The following is a 20,535-nucleotide window of genomic DNA, read 5'->3' on the forward strand; positions in this document are numbered from 1 at the left end:
ATGTAAATGATGCTAGTACGACTATTTAATTATGTAACAACCTAGGTAAGCTTCTAGTTTTGGCGATGAATTTGATCCTAGGAGGTTTTTCGTTTCACCACATTATATGTGTTTTTTAACATGGATAATCTGCAGAGTTTTTCCCTCCAGCTTAAACCCCAAAGCTAGGGTCAAATTCATTGAGAAAGCCTTAGATGAGTCCTAGTGTTTTTAGTCGAATTTATTGTAAAACTGATTTGGGAATAATTTAAGCTATTTCGCTAAATTATTTTACTACAGATCATATTGTGTCACAAAATTGGGTAATTATTTTGAGAGTCTATAACAAATGGGCATCCCCCTTTGAGGGTTGAATTCGTAATTATCTGATGTAAAAAATGTTTTGGTGCAGGGTCTTTTGCAATCAGACACTATGGCTAAAGTATTTGAGGGTGGAAAAATAATTAATCCCCTCAAGTGAGTTAATTATGTTTTCTGGCAAAATAAAATTAAATCCTAAGCCAGAAAATTAATTAATTTAGAGTCAAAAAATGAATTCTAGAGAAGTTAATTTCTCTAAGTGGAAAATGACAAAAAAAATCGTGAGTCAAAAAGAAGTCAATTTTTGGAGGTCCCCCACCAAGGCAAAAATGGATATTTAAAGAAAATTGAGCCCTTGGACCTTAGTGATTAAGTCAAAGTCAAATTTTTGAGGAAATTAATCCAAAAAATTGATTTTTGGATTAATAAAAAATGGTTCTTATGACGAAATTCGAAAATTTCTCAAAAATAAATATTTTCGATGGTAAAGATTAAAAGATGAACAAATATTTATCAACGGTCGAGATTATTTTGACGGAGATCAAGCCAACTAGCTGTTATTTTCCACTATGAGGATTTATCTATATATTAGAAGCCATTTTTACTTGTCAAGTCAGGGATGAAATTTCTAACTATGGTCTATGTAATTTTGTAATGCTAGTATTGATCCATTGATTTGTTGGGATCATTTGAATTTCGCAATAGAAAGACTTTGGGGTTAAATTCATGGTGTTCTTTGTTCGATGATCTGTTGTACGTGTTGCTTATGTGTTTTCCTATACTGTGCTTAATTTTTTTATAAACTTGTTTATTCATTTGTCGGTGATAAGAACATTCTATTGGTATGTTTCGGGTCTATCTTTGGTGATCTAATTCACCATATGTTTAACAAGTTTGCTTGAAGAATTATATAGAGTTTGCAGGGACACCGACCCTTGGGCTCCAAGTTCATAGACTTTGGAGAAGAGCCGACTTTGTTTAGGCTCTGGGAATTTTTGTTTGATTTTCATACTTCGCTAAGGCTGTGGGAAACACCTTAACTTTCAAAACACATTTGATCCATTGTCATTATAATCTAAAAAAAATTGTTTCCCAAAAAATATTTTATTTTCACGAGCATTGTATATTTGTAAATATATTTTGTAAAATATTTTTTTGTCAATTACTTTTCTAACCCTTATTTTGCAGCAACTTGGATTTGGGGTTCATTTTTAAATTTTGTATATATTGGGATTTTGGGAGATTTTGTTTTTCATTTGTGCAGGCAAGCTTCAAGAAGCGTTGTTGGAGTTTTGAGCTAGATCTAGGCCCTTGAGGATAAGATCTAGTTTGTATTGCATTTGCAAAGTCAACATCGAAGAATTTTGCAGAGAAATTGGCAAATTTGAAGATCTAAAGCAAATAGAAAATTTTGGCAAGGGTTTGAAATTATTTTAGGGCCAATAGGCCCAGCGTTAAGCCTTGTAGCCCTAGCGGTTGCCCCTTCTAACCCTCTAGCCTGGCCGCAATCCTAATCTGGCCTCGCCTCCCAAGCCGTGGCCCTTGATCCCCTTGTCGTCACCCATTTTAGGCCTGGCCACATGCCTTAGTGGCCTTACCATCCTCTTTCGTGGCCTTCCTTTCCCCTTGTCCTGCCCTTTCTTGTTAGGTCCCTATAATACTAGTGTATTCCCCTTATAGTTATTGTTAGTGTAGCCCATGTTGCTATTGTTGTACCCTTGTATCCCCCATGTTGTTATTGTTGTGCCCTATAGAAGTCAACTATTGTTATTGTTCTGCCCTTACATTATTATTATTATGGATTATATTGTGACCTCTTAGACTCCTATATATACCAAGGAGGTCTTCTCATTTGTATCATCCAAGAATTGTTCATTTATGTGATGTAAAAGAGGTTGCCCCCTCGAAGAGGCTATTTCTCAAGCCGTTCATCTATCTTTTCTTCTATTTTGTGTGCGGGTTGCATAACATTTGGTATCAGAGCTTTGGATTCTAAAGTTTCACTTCTTCAAACACGCCATCTTGGAATTTTCGCTATAACTTTTTTCTATGAGGCTTTAAAGTTGAAATTGCAACCACGTGGAGTCGATATATTGGTGAACTTCATGCACGAATTTCAAATCTTGGTTCGCTATATTTTCGGAGATATGATCCGAGAAAGCTAGGGTTTTGCAGGCTCCAAAATTCAATGTCAAACAAGTGACCTAGGGAAAATCGTCATAACTTTCTCTCCGGGCATCAAATTCAAATTTTGTAAGAAGTGACTGAAACTGCACAAACTGTAGTTTTTTGTGTATCATTTTTAGGATCCAAAGTCAAAACAGTGACACGTGGCAATTCGTACAAGTTCACTCTACGGAACCAATCTATAATCAGGTCATCATGGGAGATTGGGCATAATTCTTTCTTGAGGAATCCAATCTCAGTTTGAATTGCGGGGTTGGAAAGAAGACTCAGAGGGTTACCACGGAATGTAATTTCAGACTTTGGAGATCCAAAATTATAGGGATACAACAGTTTCAATATCGAGCTCCAAAAAAGTAAGAGAAAGGTGTGCATTTGTTTAAAATTTTGCATAACTTTTGTTTGAAAATCAGTTTGAAGTGATTCAAAGGGCATAGTAAAGCGAAGATATTATTATTTGATTCCCAAATGCCTCGAAACAAAACAATGGACACACCTAGCAAGAAACCAGAAGACTTTTCTATGATGCATGAAGAAGAGGAAGAAATGCAACATGATATATCAAAATTACATGACCAAGTGCAACAAATTTCGTTCTCGCAAAGAGTAACCAAAAATGAAATAGAAGCTAAGATGGATGGTTTGAAGAATGATTTAAAAGAAGACAGAAAATTTTAAGGAATGTTTGACAAAGTTGCTACAAGAAATGCTTCCTAATGGTGAAAAGGTATTCCATGAAACTCATGATGAGGACAAAAGGAATATGAATTATGATTTTAGAGACTCCAATGTTGGGTTTAAGAACCACCACATTCCAAAGATCGATATAACACACATTTCATTAAAATTGAAAACATTTTATTTCAATGGCATCACTAGAATTAATTTTATTGGTTATTTTAAAATTCCATATCCACTATTTAATCCAAATTTAATGAAATATGTGTTATATGAGGAATTTTGATGGAAAGGATCTGGTAACATGGATACTGCAAATGGAGCAATATCTTGATCTCCATGATGTGCAACACACACAAAAGGTATGCATTGCATCTTTATATTTAGAACCCAATCAGTTTGTATGGTATCGATGGCTTTGTTCTTATAAACCACTTGTCACATGGTCAATTTTTACAGAAGAAATGATAACACATTATTAAGATACAAAGAGCAACACCTTTAGCCGATTGATAAATCTCAAACAAAAGGGTTCAATGGTGGAGCACATTGGGAACTTCCAAAAATTGAAAATCAGGGTAACTGATATTCCAGAGGAGCATAGCATTGATGTCTTCATGGGACTTTGAAGGATAACATGCAACATGAGGTTCGCCTTTGGGAACTTGATTCATTGGAAAAAGCATTCAGGGTGGTAAGAAAAGTTGAAAGCAAAATTATGGAAACAAGGAAGTCTACCACTAACAACTATAAAGATGGAAGTGTTGTTGCTCCTAGCCATCCACAACCTACAAGGTTGACACCACAACAATTGGAGGAAAAAAGAGCAAAAGGGCTTTGTTACAATTGTGCTAGCAAATACACTAAAGGTCATAAGAGAATTGAGAATAAATTATTCTACATAGATTGTAAAGATGAGGAAGAAAAGGAACAAGAAACATCAAAAGAGGAGGATATACACCAGAAACGAACCCCAGAGAAAGAAGAATTGAATCCGATCATAGCTTGTAATGCATTGGTAGGAATTAACACTCCTCTAACTCTCAAGATAGAAGGATATATTAAGAAGAAAAAGGTAATATTGTTGATTGATTCGGGTAGTACCCATAATTTATTCATTGTAAGATAGCCAAGGAATTGAATTGCTTCCTATATCTAGCACCAGAGTGTCAAGTGATGGTTGCAAATGAACTATAAATTTCCCTGGAAAGTTCCATAATATCAAACTAACCATGGGGGAATATGTATTGAATAGTCCAATGCTTTCCATTCCAATGGGTGGTGTTGATGTTGTACTAGGAGTCCAATAGTTACAATCTTTGGGGACAATAGCTTTTCATTTTCAAGAACGTTTCTTGAATTTTTTTGGGAAGGAGAGGAAGTTGAATTAAGGGGTATCGTATGGAAACCAGGAAAGATAATCAACTCTAATAGCGGGGCATAATTGCACAATTATGCTTACTAGAGGTTCAAACATCAAAATCATTTATTTCTCCAAATCTCCAAAAAGTCTTGGACAATAATTCCGAAGTATTTGAGACTCCCAAAGGCCTCTCACCTATTTGTGATCATGATCATGCTATTCATTTGATTCTAGGAATTGTTCCTCCAAACATCAGAACTTATAGTTATCCTTATGCCCAAAATAGTGAAATTGAATGTATGGTTGCAGAAATGCTAGAGGTTGGTATAGTTCAACATAGTCAAAGTTCTTTCTCTGCTCCAGTAGTATTGGTACACAAGATGGATGGATCATGGCATATGTGTATGGATTATAGGGAGCTTAAAAGCTCACTATTAAAGATAAATTTCCCATTCTTGTCATTGATGAATTGTTGGATAAATTACATGGAGCAATTTACTTTACCAAGATGGATCTTTGTTCAAGATATCATCAAATTATAATGAAGACTGAAGGCATTCCAAAAACAACATTCAAAACTTATGAGGGTCATTATGAATTTTTGGTCATGCCTTTTGGCCTTACTAATGCACCTTCCACATTTCAAGGTTTGATGAATTCTTTTTTCAAACCCTTCCTCAAAAAATATGTGTTTGTATTTTTTGATGATATACTAATCTATAGCAAGTATTGGAAGGATCATGTTCAACATGTTGACAGGGTGCTCAAACTAATGGAAGAGAAACAATTATATGCAAAAACCTCCAAATGTTTCTTTGGAGTACAAGAGGTGGAATATTTGGGTCATATTGTATCTCATGAGGATGTTAAAGTAGACCCTAACAAAATTAAATCCATTAACGAATGGAAAATCCCCACAACCATAAAGCGTCTTCGAGATTTCTCGGGTTGATAGGGTATTATTGCAAGCATGTTAAGAATTATGGGAGAATAGCAGCACCTCTAACAACATTACTGAAAAAATATGCATTTTCTTGGACTTCAAAAGCAAGTTAGGCCTCTGAACATCTTAAAGAGGCAATGTGCCAAGAACCAGTCTTAGCTACTCCAGACTTCACAAAAAATTTGTTGTGTAATGTGATGCCTCAGGAAATGGAATTGGTGTTGTTTTAATGCAAGAAGGAAGACCCATTGCTTTTGAAAGTTGTCCAATCAAAGATAAGTATTTACACAAACCTATTTATGAGAAGGAAATGTTGGCAATACTACATGCACTAAAGCAATGGCGACCTTACCTAATGGGGAGACACTTCAAGGTAAAAACAGATCATGATAGTATTAAATATTTTCTGGAACAAAGATTATCTTCAGAAGAGAAGCAAAAATGGGTCACAAAAATGTTGGGTTATGACTTTGAAATCATCTACAAAAAAGGGAAGCAAAATGTTGTTGCAAATGCATTCTCAAGAAAGGATGAGGATGTGGTAGCATTGCTTTGTGTCATTTCTATTATCCAACCTGATTGGATAACTAAAGTAAGGAATGAATGGAAGAATGACAAAGAGGTGTGGAGACTCATTCAAAATTTGCAGCAAGAAACCAGTACATCTGATACATTTATGTGGAAGAATAATTCATTATGGTACAAAGATAGCTTACATTTTTGTAAGAATTCCCAACTCAAGCAAAAGATTCTTTTGGAATTGCACACCTCCCCCTTAGGAGGGCACTTAGGATTTTTTAAAACTTACCACATGGTCAAAAAAGAATTTTTTTGGGATGGACTTAAATCTGATATTCAGAAGTTTGTGGTAGAATGTTTGGTTTGCTAACAAAATAAAGTTGAGACAATCAAGACCCCTGGTCTATTGCAACCTTTAACAATTCTAAGTCAGTGTAAGAGGTCTCAATAGATTTTATCACAGGTTTACCCAAGTTTGAAGGAAAGAGTGTCATCATGGTGGTAGTTGATAGACTTACCAAGTATGCACACTTTTGTGCAGTGTCTCATCCTTTTAAAGCCAGTACAGTTGCTACTTCCTTTACGGAAACAATTGAAAAGATACATGGAAACCCAAAGATTATGGTAAGTGACAGAGATCCCATTTTCACTTGAAATTTTTGGACGAAATTATTTTCTTGCCTTGGAACTCAATTAGCTCATATAACCCATCTTATCAGCCTCAATCTAAAGGCCAAACTGAGATTGTGAACAAATGTTTGGAAGGATATCTTTGTTGCTTTGTATCTGATAAACAAACACGATGGGTCAAGTGGTTACCTCTAGTTGAAAGGTGGTAAAGCATTTCCTTCCATACTGTAGCAAAAATGACCCTGCACTTTATGGATATCATCCAACGTCCATCACATCACCTTTAAGAAAAAATTCTTAAGTTCAAGCAGTGGAAGATCACATCGAGCATCAACAACATGTTCCCCAACTCTTAAAAAATAACCTCACTCTAGCACAAAATTGAATGAAACAATAGGCATATCAACATCGTAGTGAAAGAAATTTTTATGTAGGCTACAGGGTAGTTTTACGACTACAACCATACAAACAAATGCCCCTCAAGCAAGCTAAGAAGGATAATAAATTATCACCCAAGTACTATGGTCCTTACAAGGTGTTGCAAAAGATTGGTACTGTGGCATACAAATTGGAGTTGCCTACATCTTCTCAAGTACACCAAGTTTTCCATGTTTCATGCTTAAAGAAGGTTATTGGTGACAAGTTGTCAGTTCAAACAGTGTTGCCAGAACTTGACGAAGAAGGAAACATCATATTTGAGCCTGAAGAAAACCCAGAAACAAGAACCTGACAACTACGGAATAGGTTAATTTCAAAGTATCTCATTAAATGGAAGAACTTACCCACTGAAGATTCCACATAGGAGGATGATAATTTTATACAGAAGCATCCGGAACTACTCCAACATTGAGGACAACACTTTTTTGAAGGAGAGGGGGGCACGTTAGGTCCCTATAATACTAGTGTAGTCCCCTTATTGTTATTGTTGTGTCCATGTATCCCCCATGTTGTTATTGTTGTGCCCCATAGAAGCCCACTATTGTTATTGTTATGCCCTTACAATTTTATTGTTATGTAGGCTCTGATTATATTGTGACCTCTTAGACTCCTATATATACCAAAGAGTTCTTATCATTTATATCATCCAAGAATTGTTCATTTAAGTGACGTAAAGGAGGTCACCCCCTTGAAGAGGCTATTTCTAAAATGGTTGATTTATATTTTCTTATATTTTGTGAGTTGGTTGCATAACATTTCTCCCCTCAATTCCTCCTATGCTGCCCTCGTTATCCCTCCATTGCCTCCTCCTCAACTTACCGCAATCCCTTTAGGGTTGTTCCCTCCTTGTCGCAGGCCAAGTGAGGCCTCTTTTGAAAAATGTAACTAGGTTTTGTATTCATAATGACATGTGTAATTATGATTTTTATGTAATTGATGTAAAGAAGAAAAAAATATTATTGTAATGCTTGTCTCATGGGTTTCACGAGCAAGGAATTTTATTTTTACTACGACTCCCATTGTGAGTCATTAGGATTGGTCATAAAGTCAAAATGAGTCAATCTCATGCAATGAAGGACCCTTCTTGGGCATGTTACAAATGTATACAAGTCAAAAGAAGTGTGTCAAAGTAGCCCTCCAAGACAAGCACAAGTTATCCCTCTTCAAGTCAACTTTAAGATAAAACGCAGAACTCGTGTCGGCTCACCTAAATTAGAGACACAACTCTTCATATGATCATGTTAGCTAATTACATGGACAGACTACTATAAATAGGTCGCTCGACCTATTCCACAGTCATGTAATTCGGATCTCCTCTACAATTCAGGTATCTACTACAGAGACAAGTTCGGTTGACAGTTGAGGCAAGGAGCTCAGATAAAGGTACAAAGATAAGCTCAGTTTCGGTATTATCAAATTCTGGTCAGTGCCATCTGTGAAATCTCGGTGCCATATCACAATCAAAAGTTTTGGTGATACCATCGTGGCATCCCCATGAAATTTTGTGGAGAGGCTAGAATACATGAGATCTCCAAAACCCAAAAATCGTTTCTGGAAATTCCACTAAGAAATGACTTAATTATATTATTAGTCGTTTTTTAAATATTTCATAAGTCTAAACTTAGGAAATATGACTAATTAATCAAAATTAATTAAGTCAAGGTGTGAATGTTCTAGAAACTCACACAAATCTACTTCAAGTTAATCCTAGCCATTGATTAAGATCTAATCTTTGTCGTTGGAGTCTCAATAGAGGATTATAAGAAGAAGTTGATGAGGCTTGGAGAAATAACTTGTACAGTTCGATTTCATGAGAAAATCGATATCCTAAGTAGCAACATTCAATTGTCGGAGAGAGAGCTAGTGAGATCGAAGCAGTGAGAGAGGGGTAGGGACAGTGATGTCGGAGGGAGATTTCCGGATCCGTTGAGTGCATTTGCTGAGAGGCAGAGAAGCCACAGTGACGCTGACACGGAGCAACACAGTAGCCTCTAGAGGCAAGGTCAAATTGTTGGAGAAGGTCACAAGAGTGTGACAAGGTCTCGGTGCTATTACATGAAGAAGGTTTCGGTGCTACCTCAAAGAACAGTGACTATGGTTCAGTTGTGTGACTTGAGGATTTGGTGCTATTGCTTAAGGAGGGGTTCGGTATCCTTGTACCCAGTGACCACAGAATTCGGTATCATTACAGTGACCTCATTTCGGTGTCATCACTTGACCACCATGATCTCATGTGGTGTGAAATCTGAAGTAGAAGGAACTGAGAGAGAGTAAACGAGAAGGTGGAAGAGGACTTGTGTCTTGGTCTTGGAGTGGCAAATAGGTCAAGGGTCATGGTCTTGGTATTCGTCAATTGGAATCTTTATAAGAAGAAATTGTGCCGGTTTTCCTCTCAAAGAGTGAGAGGTTTTGGCCTTGGTAGATAGCCTACATCCTGTGTCTCTTGTCTATTTGTGTTCATGCATTGGTAGTTGTTTGATGGAGAAGAACACTAATAACTTAAGCAAAAAGAAGATCCTAATCTAATGAAGTAAAATGCACTCACAAGTAATTACTAATAGAGAAATCACCTAATTCATGATGCCCTAGATTTCTCAACATGGTATCACAACTAAGGTGACTAAGTAAAGGAAGGGCATTTAATCAAGCGACACTCAAGGACCAAGTTTCAAGGAAGGCATCAAAGCAAAGATCATCGTGAAGTCAAGATCTACAAAAGAAGCATTATAACCCTAGATCAAAGAAAATGTCTACAAAGAAGATTGGTGAAACCCACAAGCCATCTCACCGAGAGCTCAAAGATCCTCATCAAGTTGAAGAGATCTACAAATCAAGGTAGCTTGAAGTTTATTCATTCAAGGGAAGCAAGATCAAAGGTCACTGTCATTATCTTCAAAATGTTCTAAGGCAGTCTCCCTCTCGTTGAAGCAATGTCACCATCATTGAAGACATCATCAAGCCATCATTGATTATCATCATCAAGGACATTTATCATCAAAGGTCTAAGGTGATATCTCCTTATGGAGTCAAGAATCACTCCTGAAGAAAACTATCTTCATCAAGGAGTTTTCTACTATCTATATCATCATCAAATTCAAGGAGGAAGCAACAGGAAAAAGAAGCATCTACACAAGTAAGTATATTTATGACTTCATATGAATTTCTCAAAATGCCTTCTTGCAACAAAAGTATATTTATGACTTCATATGAATTTCTCAAAATGCCTTTTTGCAACAAAAGCAACAAATTGGTTGGGGCTTCAAACTTTCTTGCGTAGAAGAAAAGGACATATCTGAATTTTATTGAGAATGAGGTCATGGAACATGTTAAGGGCTCAATCATCAAATCTCCAAAAGAAAATGTTCAAGCACTTGCTAGGTTCATGAAAGGGGAAGTGAGGGCTCAAATGATTCTCATAGAATCCATCAAGGATCCCCTCATCCCATATGTATATAAATTCGAAACTTCAAAAGAAATATGTGACAAACTGGTAGAGCTATATTCCGTAAGCATTGTTGTAGAAGTCATCTCACTAAGAAAGGAACTCTACAGCTGAAGATGTCAAGAGAAGATGGAATAGCCTCATACTTTATGAGGATATTTGAAATCAAGGATCAACTTCAAGATCGAGGAAAAGTCATGTCTAATAGAGAAACGACTACAATTGTACTAAATGCACTACCGGAGGAGTGGGGTAACTTTACTTCAAGCATCTATGGGAAGAAAGAAGCTACTACCATTCCAGGATCTATGGTCACTATGGAAGATTGAAGAATCTAGACTAAAGGCCAAATCTGATGTGGGAGCAGGAATATGGGCACTACAAAAGAGATTGACCTAAGGTCAAGAAGGACAATAAAGGAGGAAGAGAAGAAGCCCATATCACCGAAGAAGTGGAGGAAGCTGAAAAGAAGAAATCCAAGAAAGAGGAAGTAAGAGATCTCTACTATGACTGAGATAGTCTTCCTCACCAAAGTTCATTTCATAGTTCCTAAGTCTTTTGTTATAGGATATGGCTATAATAAATGATGGGATGCATCAAGGCATCATAGAAGCATTAGAAGCAAGAGCTCGTGACATCACCATAGGGAAACATGAAGGACAGTTGGACAAAATCTATGGCATTCAACTATGAAGGATATGGCTCTTGGGAACCTCATTGGAAACATAAGGAAAGGGAGAAGTCATCCAGGACAAGTCTCATCATACCTCAATCAAAAGGAAACATCTTTCGATGAGGATTTTCTGTCATTTCCGACGAGTGTGACATCCTTTGCGTGCCGTATCATTGGTACGATGTTCTCTTGAGTCCATGAAGACATTATATATACATATTTCTTATGATAATAATGAGGGCATACTTCAATTTAGCTTCTCTATGTGAATATCCATGTGTATGGATCTAGTTATGTTTGGTACTTCTAGGTCTCCCCCTTATTCATTTCATAACATTTTGAATATCTTTGAATATAATAACAAGGGAAGATATTTGAGAAATATGGAAGATTATTGCGCTTGCATAATGCCTGTTTATGTGTAACATATAATTCAATACTATATTCATGAGATGAATTCTACAATTGCTTCAGTAACTACCAAACCTTTTCAAGATCCCATGATTATAAGTTGTTTACTGCGTTTACCCTCACTTTTTCCCTTTACTAGAAAAAGGAATACATGTCCATGTGTGTGGACAAGCACACATCCACATCGTATATGACTGGAGGGGAATATTCTTTAGTATAGGTTAGAAACAGTGTTCCTGGATTTATGTTCCTAGAGGACAAGTCCACTTCCACACAGTACATGACTAGAGGAGAATATTCTTTAGTATGGGTTAGAAATGGTGTTCCTGGATTTATGTTTCTAGATGTGCCAGGTCTATGGCCATTTTTGTTAGGGTGGTTCAGGTAAACTTGACTTGGTCAAGTTATCAGTGGTTTTCAGTCTCCAGGTTTGTGAGAACCCATGGTTTTTCCCATGGTATTCATGTGGAATATAGTCTATTTAAAGGTGGAAAGACTCCAGGTAAATTTGTCCTGGGGACCAGTGGGATCCCAAGCAATTGTGTCTTTAGACACCATTATTTCTCTTGGTGTTTCATGATCCTACCAATTTTGAATATTGTATGCTTTTGAAGTCTTTCAATGTGTAGAAAACGCAATAGACTGTTCGGTTGATGAACCCTAATGAATCAAATAACTGTCAGGCTCACAGAAATCCTGTTACTTAGGTGCCTCAGTTTGGGTTTGCAAGCTTATCTTCATAAAGAATCTAAATCCTTTCTAAAACAGAGAACGATAGAACGAGTAGTCAAATAAATAAGATTCCAGCCATCTAAAGAAGGGTTTATTCCATAAAACTTTTGTTGTTCGGATATACAAACGAACAGTATCTAAACAAAGGGTGCAAATAGAAGGCAACACACCAAAGAACACCTTATATTACAATTTTTACAATACTCCAGGCATATAACTGAAAATCATCAACGCTGCAGAAAAACAATTAATTCAGAAGGTATTACCTGAAACATTATTCCCAGGAAAGCCCAGGCTCTCAGCATGTGGCAAGGCACTCCAATGCACAGCTATACCACAAGATACCAACAACCATATGTGATCAGATTTGAATATGATCGAAATTAAAAATTCTTAGAGAATTTCCAGTTAAGTATGGGGGATTTACGCAGTGCATTATATTAGATATCATTTTTTGGGATTCAACTGCGTTAAGTAAGTCATTCAATCCCACTTCTTCACCCCTGTGAGCATCACCCGATGCAATGAGTGCTAAGTGAACTATTCAAAAATCATGAGAAATTAGTCAGTTACGACTACCTCTCATGGAAATGGTCATACGTTTGAATGACTTACTTAACGCAGTTGAATCCCAAAAAATGATATCTAATATCCAGTTATTTGTATCATAGTATTCAACTACTTCTGTTATTAACTGATCATTTATCTTGTATATAGATAAACATCCATTGGGTCCATGGGTATGGTTAAGATACATGCGAATACACCCCTCCCCAACACAGACAACTCTTCAGCATTGAATCAAAACAGCACTCTATAAAACTGCAAAAGAAATAGACAATGAAAATTCTTTGCTGGAAGAAAATATTTTCTCAACTCTTCATATCCCTGAGCAGGGTCAAAACATTATGAATCAAAGCCACATAAAAATTTTATCCTCCATGGTCTCAACTGACTGGTATCCTACAAATTGAGTCATTGAAGCCCTCCGTTAAGTATATTACATTTGCTAGCAAGCATTTCAGCAAACAGAAAAATACACAAGATTGAGCACTGTGGCCGTTTCCATCTTAAAATCTCTATATCGGTAATGCTCTGCCAACAAAATGATCACAAATTCAAGGCGGGCTATAATCCAACAGATTAAATTTCAAAAATAAGCATTACATTATCTATATCATGGCATTAAAATATAATAACCTTTTTAACAAGAAGATATAAACCCCAACTATTATTTTTGCACCTGACAAGCGATAATGAAGAGTCGAGACATAGCGTTGCTATGGATATCTTATGCATGTAAGCAGAAATGAGAAAAACACATTTCTATGTACTTCATTATAGTTACAAAAAGATCCATTTTTTATGATGAAATGTACATAAATGTAAATAAACTCTTGTGTTGATTAGGAACATAATGACCTTTGGAATGGATCCCACTGCGGTGGTGTTGGCATGTTTTGGCTTTTGTTAAGTCATAAGTGGCAGTCGGAAGGTTCGATCCTGGGTCTCACCCAGATTACTCCAACAAAATACTGATTCAACATGGTAAAAAAATAGAAAAAGAACATAATGACATTCTCCATATTCTCACGAATATTATTGTGTCTGCTCTATTACTTGTGCTATGTGCACACGTATTTCCTATTTACTAAGTTACACTGCCATCAATTTGGAGTCTTAATTTTGTGTGCATTAAGTTTTAACATTCAACATTATTGCACTGCTACCATGTTTACGGTTTGAAAAGGGAATAGATCCCAGTTCTACTAGTAACAACAACCAAGACTGAGATAGAGTATGTAGATATATGAAAGACATGGCTCTACTAAGGTTCCTTCTGCACAGTTAGATAGTTATTGGATTTGATGATACCCTAACACCATTAACAACCTGTTACCCACCATTTGTGGGTAGGGGAATTTTTTTCTCGTAGATGGTCCTCAGCTGGCAGCCAGCAGCCCCTTGCAGCCACTAGATAGTTCAATATGCCACTATCTCCGCCACCTAAGCCAACCATATGCTCCCTCGTCTGTCTGTTATCATCGTATGTTTAAAGTGAGTCTTCCAACCCTGAAGGTATGGCCTTTCATTATGTAGTTTGGTATTTTTGTTGACTTATCATGGACACTTTCGGGCATGGATTGGTGGGGGGATTCGGCAGAAAGAGTGGGCTTGGTTTGTACACTTGTCTCCTCTGTCCAATTTGATGGTTAACCTTGTGTCATAGTGCCGTGGAATCTCCTTTATTGGCTACTAGCTTTAGGGGTGGCAATACATGGGAAATCTCGATTTTGGTTTTGTGGTCCCGCGTCCCAAAACCACATACATCATTCCCTTGCACTCATTATAAATCCTTTCACCACATTTCCCATTTAGGTCCACATTTTTCCATTGGGTCTGTCTCCATATTCTCTGTTCTTTGTTCTTTGCGTTGATGATCGTTCGATGTTCTCTGTGTTGATGACACACAGCACGCAGAAATAACATTGTGGAGGAAATAATAATGGAGTTATATGAACACTAGAACTGCCGCAGTTTCGGACCTTCAGTTTTCAAAGTAAAAAGAACAACCAGTGTGTGGATTGTTGGATTGCAAGACCCAGCATCCTAGGCCTGCGTCCACGAATTGAGATGGGTTTTGGATTAAATCAGCCCATTCTTCATCCACGAGCCTGAGTTGTGGAATCACATCCTCTTGCTTCCGGTTCGCCATCAATTATTCTTCGCACACCTTGCCCTTCGCCCCTCTAATTCGGAATGTTTTGATTCGCTATATCATTTGCCCGATCAAGGCCGACTTCGTAGTTGTTAGTGGACTCTACAATTGATGCAGCATGTAAATGTTTGTCTATTCTTTGCACGTACATTGATCAATGAATAAAAATTGTTCGATTTTGATATGTTAGTCCATGCTTTATATATACAGTGTTGAAGTTTTTTTTTTAAGTCGTGAATCTATTATGGTGCGAACTGTGCGTTAAACAATTTTTTATATGTGCACTCCTCATTGAAGACTGTGTGCTACACTCTCTATGAAGGCCATGGCCGTGTCTTTTGCTAATATTATTTATGCATTGTCTTTATGTTGAAAAGGTCGTATGGTGTGATGTTGAATGGCTTATGGTGTTGAGTGTTAAAAATTTGTAGATTGAGTGGTTGGTGAATATTGATATTCTGTTGAACCTTATATGTTTTGATATATGACATGCGAACTTGGTTAATATATTGATTCATATATATATCAGAGCACTGGCTTATATATACATATTTGAAAAGGTCAAAGATTATTTGAAGACTATATTGGTTCATACATAGTTCATGTATATGTATGTGTTGATTTAAACTATAGAGCCTGAATCGTTATTTGATGATTCTTTTGAAGACATAGTTGTATACCAATCAGTTTATTACAGAGACATCAGTTTTTTGTCACAAGTATTCATAACCTTTGTTGGACACCTAATCCTAAAGGGTTAGTGTGGAAGCCGAAAAGACTAAGCAGTCCAAGAGACCTTGGGATCTGAAACCCAAGAGTCACAACATTGTATTATAAATGTACATCTCCTGTTAATAAAAAAATGAACTCACATGATTTATCTTTTCATATGTTTGTGCTGTCCATGTGTGTTTAACATGGTATCAGAGCCGCTTGTTTTTTTGTGGCCTGTTATGTGCATGTCAGTCCTGCACCTCTGACCATAATTCTGTGTCTGAGCTGCCTTGAATAGCGCTGATGTGGTCTTCATTATCTCTGTCACTGTTTTTATTGATAACGCGCTACTCGTGACTGACATCTCTGTCCATTGCTCCTGCGCTGCTCCATATAATTAGCTGCTGCTGTTGCACATATGTCCATATCGGTTTAACGCTGTTTCATAACATCTTTGAATGCGTTTCCATTTGAACGTTGTCCATATCATATTAACGCTCTTTTAACGCTGCGTTGGTATCATTATTGAATGGCTGTTGAATATTAATGCTCTGCGTTACCTATGTCCGAGCTCATTTCGCTCTCCGCGCTTCTATCTCTGTCAAAACTCTGCAAATCTCATTAAAACGCTTCTGCCATTATTCTGTGTGGTATAAGTTCATCGAATCACTGCTCCTGCTCTTGTAACTCTTATTTACTTAGCATTATTCTCTGTTGCATCCTCTCTCTGCCCTGCATACATTAAATGTTGCGTTAACTCCAACACCAGCTTTTCCCTGCAACTCGAACCAAATATTACTTGTTCCATGTTAAAAATAGCAAATTTCCAGATAGAATGTCGAAGAAATCTTCATGCACCATATATGGACTCTTAAACCAGCCAAAAGTCTATACTGTCATGCTTGGATCGCTAATCACCCCTAGGAAATCGTCCTTAATTGTGTCGATGCAGAAAATTTCTGTTGCATCAACACGGGTACCAACAATTTTCAGTCGCACTTCAGTGTCTCTCTGTATTCTCACAGATCCATCAGAAGTGGTATAACTAGGAGTGTCTCCAGCTTGGAACTCCATATCATCTGGTATCAAATGATTAGAAACAAAGATTTGAACAGGTCCCGCTTCAGCAAAGAATCCCATCTTATTCACCATTGTGACCACAGCTTCCAAAATCTCCCCTTTAAAAGGTCTGAAAATCACACACTGGTATTTGACTGGGAATGTAACAAATCCAGTCCCCTCTCGAATAAGTCCCTTTCCAATGTTCTCGACACCAGTTATTGCAACTACGAATCCATAGCGGCCACTGCAAGTTCCTTCGACATCCTGCATGAGCTTAGAGACGAGCTTGTCGCGCAAGTGAGGCCCGAAGTGGCGGGGATGCAGCTGCATATTCCGCTCTAGCACTATGTGGAAAAACGTTTTCTACTTTCCGGGGTTTAAACACCGTTATCTCCTAAAATTGTACCGAATGGAAGTTATTAGCGTGAGGGACGACGGGCTGGAGTTTTGGCTTTAGTAGGCACGCGTAGCTCAGTCCCTGCCTCGAGTCTGGTGAATGAAGGGGTACGCTGCCGCCCTTTTCTGTGCTATGAGATGCGTCGCTAGGGGCACCAGTCTTCCCGCGATATCCTAACGTTCAAGGCCCATACCAAAGATTCAAATGGGGTTGTAAGTATGCATAATGTCATTTTGTCTCTTGATAAGAAAACAGAAACAGGTTCAGAGCTTCACGGCCTGTAAAGGGGTTGCTGCCGAATCATTAATCTCGGAGATAACGAGCTGGTAACTGCCGATGGCAATGTAAGATCTGTAAACGAGGCAATCCCTTTCGATGGATTCCTCTTCCGTGAGGCCATGGACATCGCTCTCGTTAATGGCTGCCTGGTAGGCTCCTAGGTAGAAATTGTTCCGGAGGGAGAATAAGGCATCTGGCCCGCTCATTTTCACACTGTACCGATCGAGAGAACGGAACACACGGATACAGGACCTGCAATATCACGCTTTGAATTTTCGTGCTGGAATTACAGGAACCCGCTTTCGATTTTCGATCTCCAAATTTATAGTGCCTGCATTTTACAAACATTGGATTGATGGTTTGCGCAGAGACTGTTGTATTTGGACTCTCTCTATCACTCTTGGTCTCTGTATTCGTGCATGATATGTGTGTTGATAACTCCTGTCTCACTTCAATCATAACAGTTCTAAATTTCCAGCGATAAGGAAAAGATTCTTGACATAGTATTGTGAGTGGGTGCTGCTTATTCATTTGTTCATAGTTATGATCAGTTTTTTAAAGGTGTAATTTTGACAATGGAGAATATGGCTAAAATTACTGAAGTATTAGAATTCTTGAAAACTTTGATGCATTCTACTGATCATGACACAGTGAAAATCAGCAAGAACACTCTCTGTGATATCAAAACCTATCTGCAGTATACACAAGAAAAGGTAGAATTTTTGGAGCTTGAATCTGAGCTTCAGCAAGAAGAATTAAAACAAAGGAGTCATCATTCTGAACCTGTTTTTGTTCAGAACAGTGAAATAAACTCCCATAAGCAGCAAGTTCATTCAGATCCAATGCCCAATAAAGCAGCAGTTGTACATGCAGATGCAGAAACTCAGTCTGCACTTCCCAAGCCCATCATCAGACCTTGGGAACAGCTTGTCCACAACAAGCACAGAATTGGTCTTGGATATGACAAGGACTTGTCCTTTCATATTCCAGACTATGCCAAGCCCATTCAGTTTCAGAGTGTTGGATTCATTCATGACAGTTCAGCTTCAGCTGTTCGAGACTCTGCCCCTCTTCCACAGCAACAACAACAACAAAAACAACAGATCGTGAAATGCCAACACTGTGATCGAGTTGGCCATCTGAAAGATCACTGTTTTGATCTTCATCCATGTGAGCACTGTCATAAAACCAACCATTCTTCGCACAGGTGCTTCAAAAACAAACGTCCTGCAAGAACAAAGATTCATCTTGGATGGATCGCTTCTTGGCAATGGGCATCAACAGCCAAGAAGATATTCCAAACACATGTCAGAACTTGTTCCAGAGTATTAAACAGTCTTGCAGTTGAGTTTTCTCCATCTTCTCACCTTGTATCTGACAGGGGTGGGGAAATGATGGTCATTTACAAGCTTCAAAGTCACATCAAGCGAGCCTGAGCCACAACCTGCCACACCAGTTTCAGAGTTGTAGCCAGAGACAAAGATGCCTGAACATGCCTTCAGTTGGCAATCTGGGACACTTCCTCTAGCTGAAGACTCCAGCTTCTTGCCAGTTTTGGAAGAGTTCCAGGAATTGCATCCTTAAACCATCACAGATTAAGAACACTTCCTCTAGCAGAAGACTCCAGCTTCTTGCCAGTTTTGGAAGAGTTCCAGGAATTGCATTAAGCATTCCAGAGTTGTTGGTCATCCTTAAACCATCACAGATTGAGAACACTTCCTCTAGCAGAAAACTTCAGTTTCTTGCCAGTTTTGGAAGAGTTCCGGGAACTGCACTAAGTGTTCCAGTGTTGGTGGTCATCCTTAAACCACCGCCCTTTTTTACCAACATTTCATAGAGCACATTCAGCCTAGTGCTGCCATGCATTTTTGCACATTTTGTATTACAGCTCTCTTCTTGGACTCATACATAACCCTTCGGATTAAGGGGGGGAATGTTGGACACCTAATCCTAAAGGGTTCGTGTGGAAGCCGAAAAGACTAAGCAGTCCAAGAGACCTTGGGATCTGAAACCCAAGAGTCACAACATTGTATTATAAATGAACATCTCCTGTTAATAAAAAAATGAACTCACATGATTTATCTTTTCATATGTTTGTGCTGTCCATGTGTGTTTAACAACCTTTGATGATGCATCACTAATCTCCATTGTGGAAGTATCTCTCTTTGGCAAAGAGAATTGTCATGAATGGTTGAGGAAGATAAAGCACACATTAATGTTTAATGAGCTATGGAAAATACTTGTGAAGGAGAAGGAGACAATGCACCTAGAAAGCCTACTTCAGATAAGGAGCTTGTCATTTGGGAAAACAAGAACATCAAGGCCTATGCCCTGATTGCAGTGTCAATAAATGAGGAGGTGAGTCGACATATTTCGTCATTTTCAAAAGCCTTTGAAGCCTTAAAGAAGTTGAAGGAGTTGTATGACTCATGTGAAAATTCCTATACTTCCAAGGAACCCCTACTGCAACAAAACTGATTTTACTTCTCCTACTTGATTTTAATATACATTATCAAGTAATTTTCTGAAAAATACTGAAGTAAATTACTTCTACATCCTACACCAATTTAATTTGATTACATGAAACAAGAAACTGAGCAAAGAACAAGATACATAGGACACCATTATTTTTGGACAAAATAGTCCTAGGAAAAACCCAATGCGGGAAAATCGGCGCAGCAACTCTGAGGGTTTTATATTATTAAGGAGTAGTTCTGAATACAATGTTGGATGCCCTCCTGACAATCCAGTTACAGAGAAAAATATAATGGCGAAAAACTAAGTGAGATTACCTCACTTTACCCGACAGTTTCCGGTTGATCCGGTAGCAGAACTGGCAAACCCCCGACTATCTCTGTGCTGGCCATGCGTAGGCCTTGCGTCAGCCTTAGAGGCTCTGCGTCAACCCTGCGTTGTCTCTTCTGCCTCTTGGAGCTTCTGCGTCAACCTCTCCCGACTGTTCTGGCAATGCCCTGACAGTTCCGGATTTCTGCGTGATGGAAGTCTCACTTCTGCGCTGGCCCCTCTAGCTCTGCGTCAAGCCTGGGTGGG

General features: G+C 38.0%; 1 protein-coding gene and 1 pseudogene across 2 annotated transcripts in view; both read right to left on the bottom strand.

Annotated features, from left to right (window-relative positions):
• TAG1 (membrane bound O-acyl transferase (MBOAT) family protein) overlaps positions 1 to 20,535 on the bottom strand; it is a 339,208-nt gene that overhangs the window by 12,995 nt on the left and 305,678 nt on the right. For both annotated transcript variants that reach the window (XM_089410744.1, XM_089410743.1), the window contains one exon: positions 12,580 to 12,642. In XM_089410744.1, the coding sequence (XP_089266870.1) occupies positions 12,580 to 12,642 (63 nt within the window). The remainder of the gene's footprint in view (positions 1 to 12,579; positions 12,643 to 20,535) is intronic.
• LOC149185632 (DNA-directed RNA polymerase II subunit RPB7 pseudogene) lies at positions 16,607 to 17,358 on the bottom strand (annotated as a pseudogene).

This window comes from Pinus tabuliformis, chromosome 3_1, assembly GCF_031772625.1.
Source record: "Pinus tabuliformis cultivar Carrire ecotype Pingquan chromosome 3_1, CPIR1, whole genome shotgun sequence".
NCBI classification, from domain to species: Eukaryota; Viridiplantae; Streptophyta; class Pinopsida; order Pinales; family Pinaceae; genus Pinus; species Pinus tabuliformis.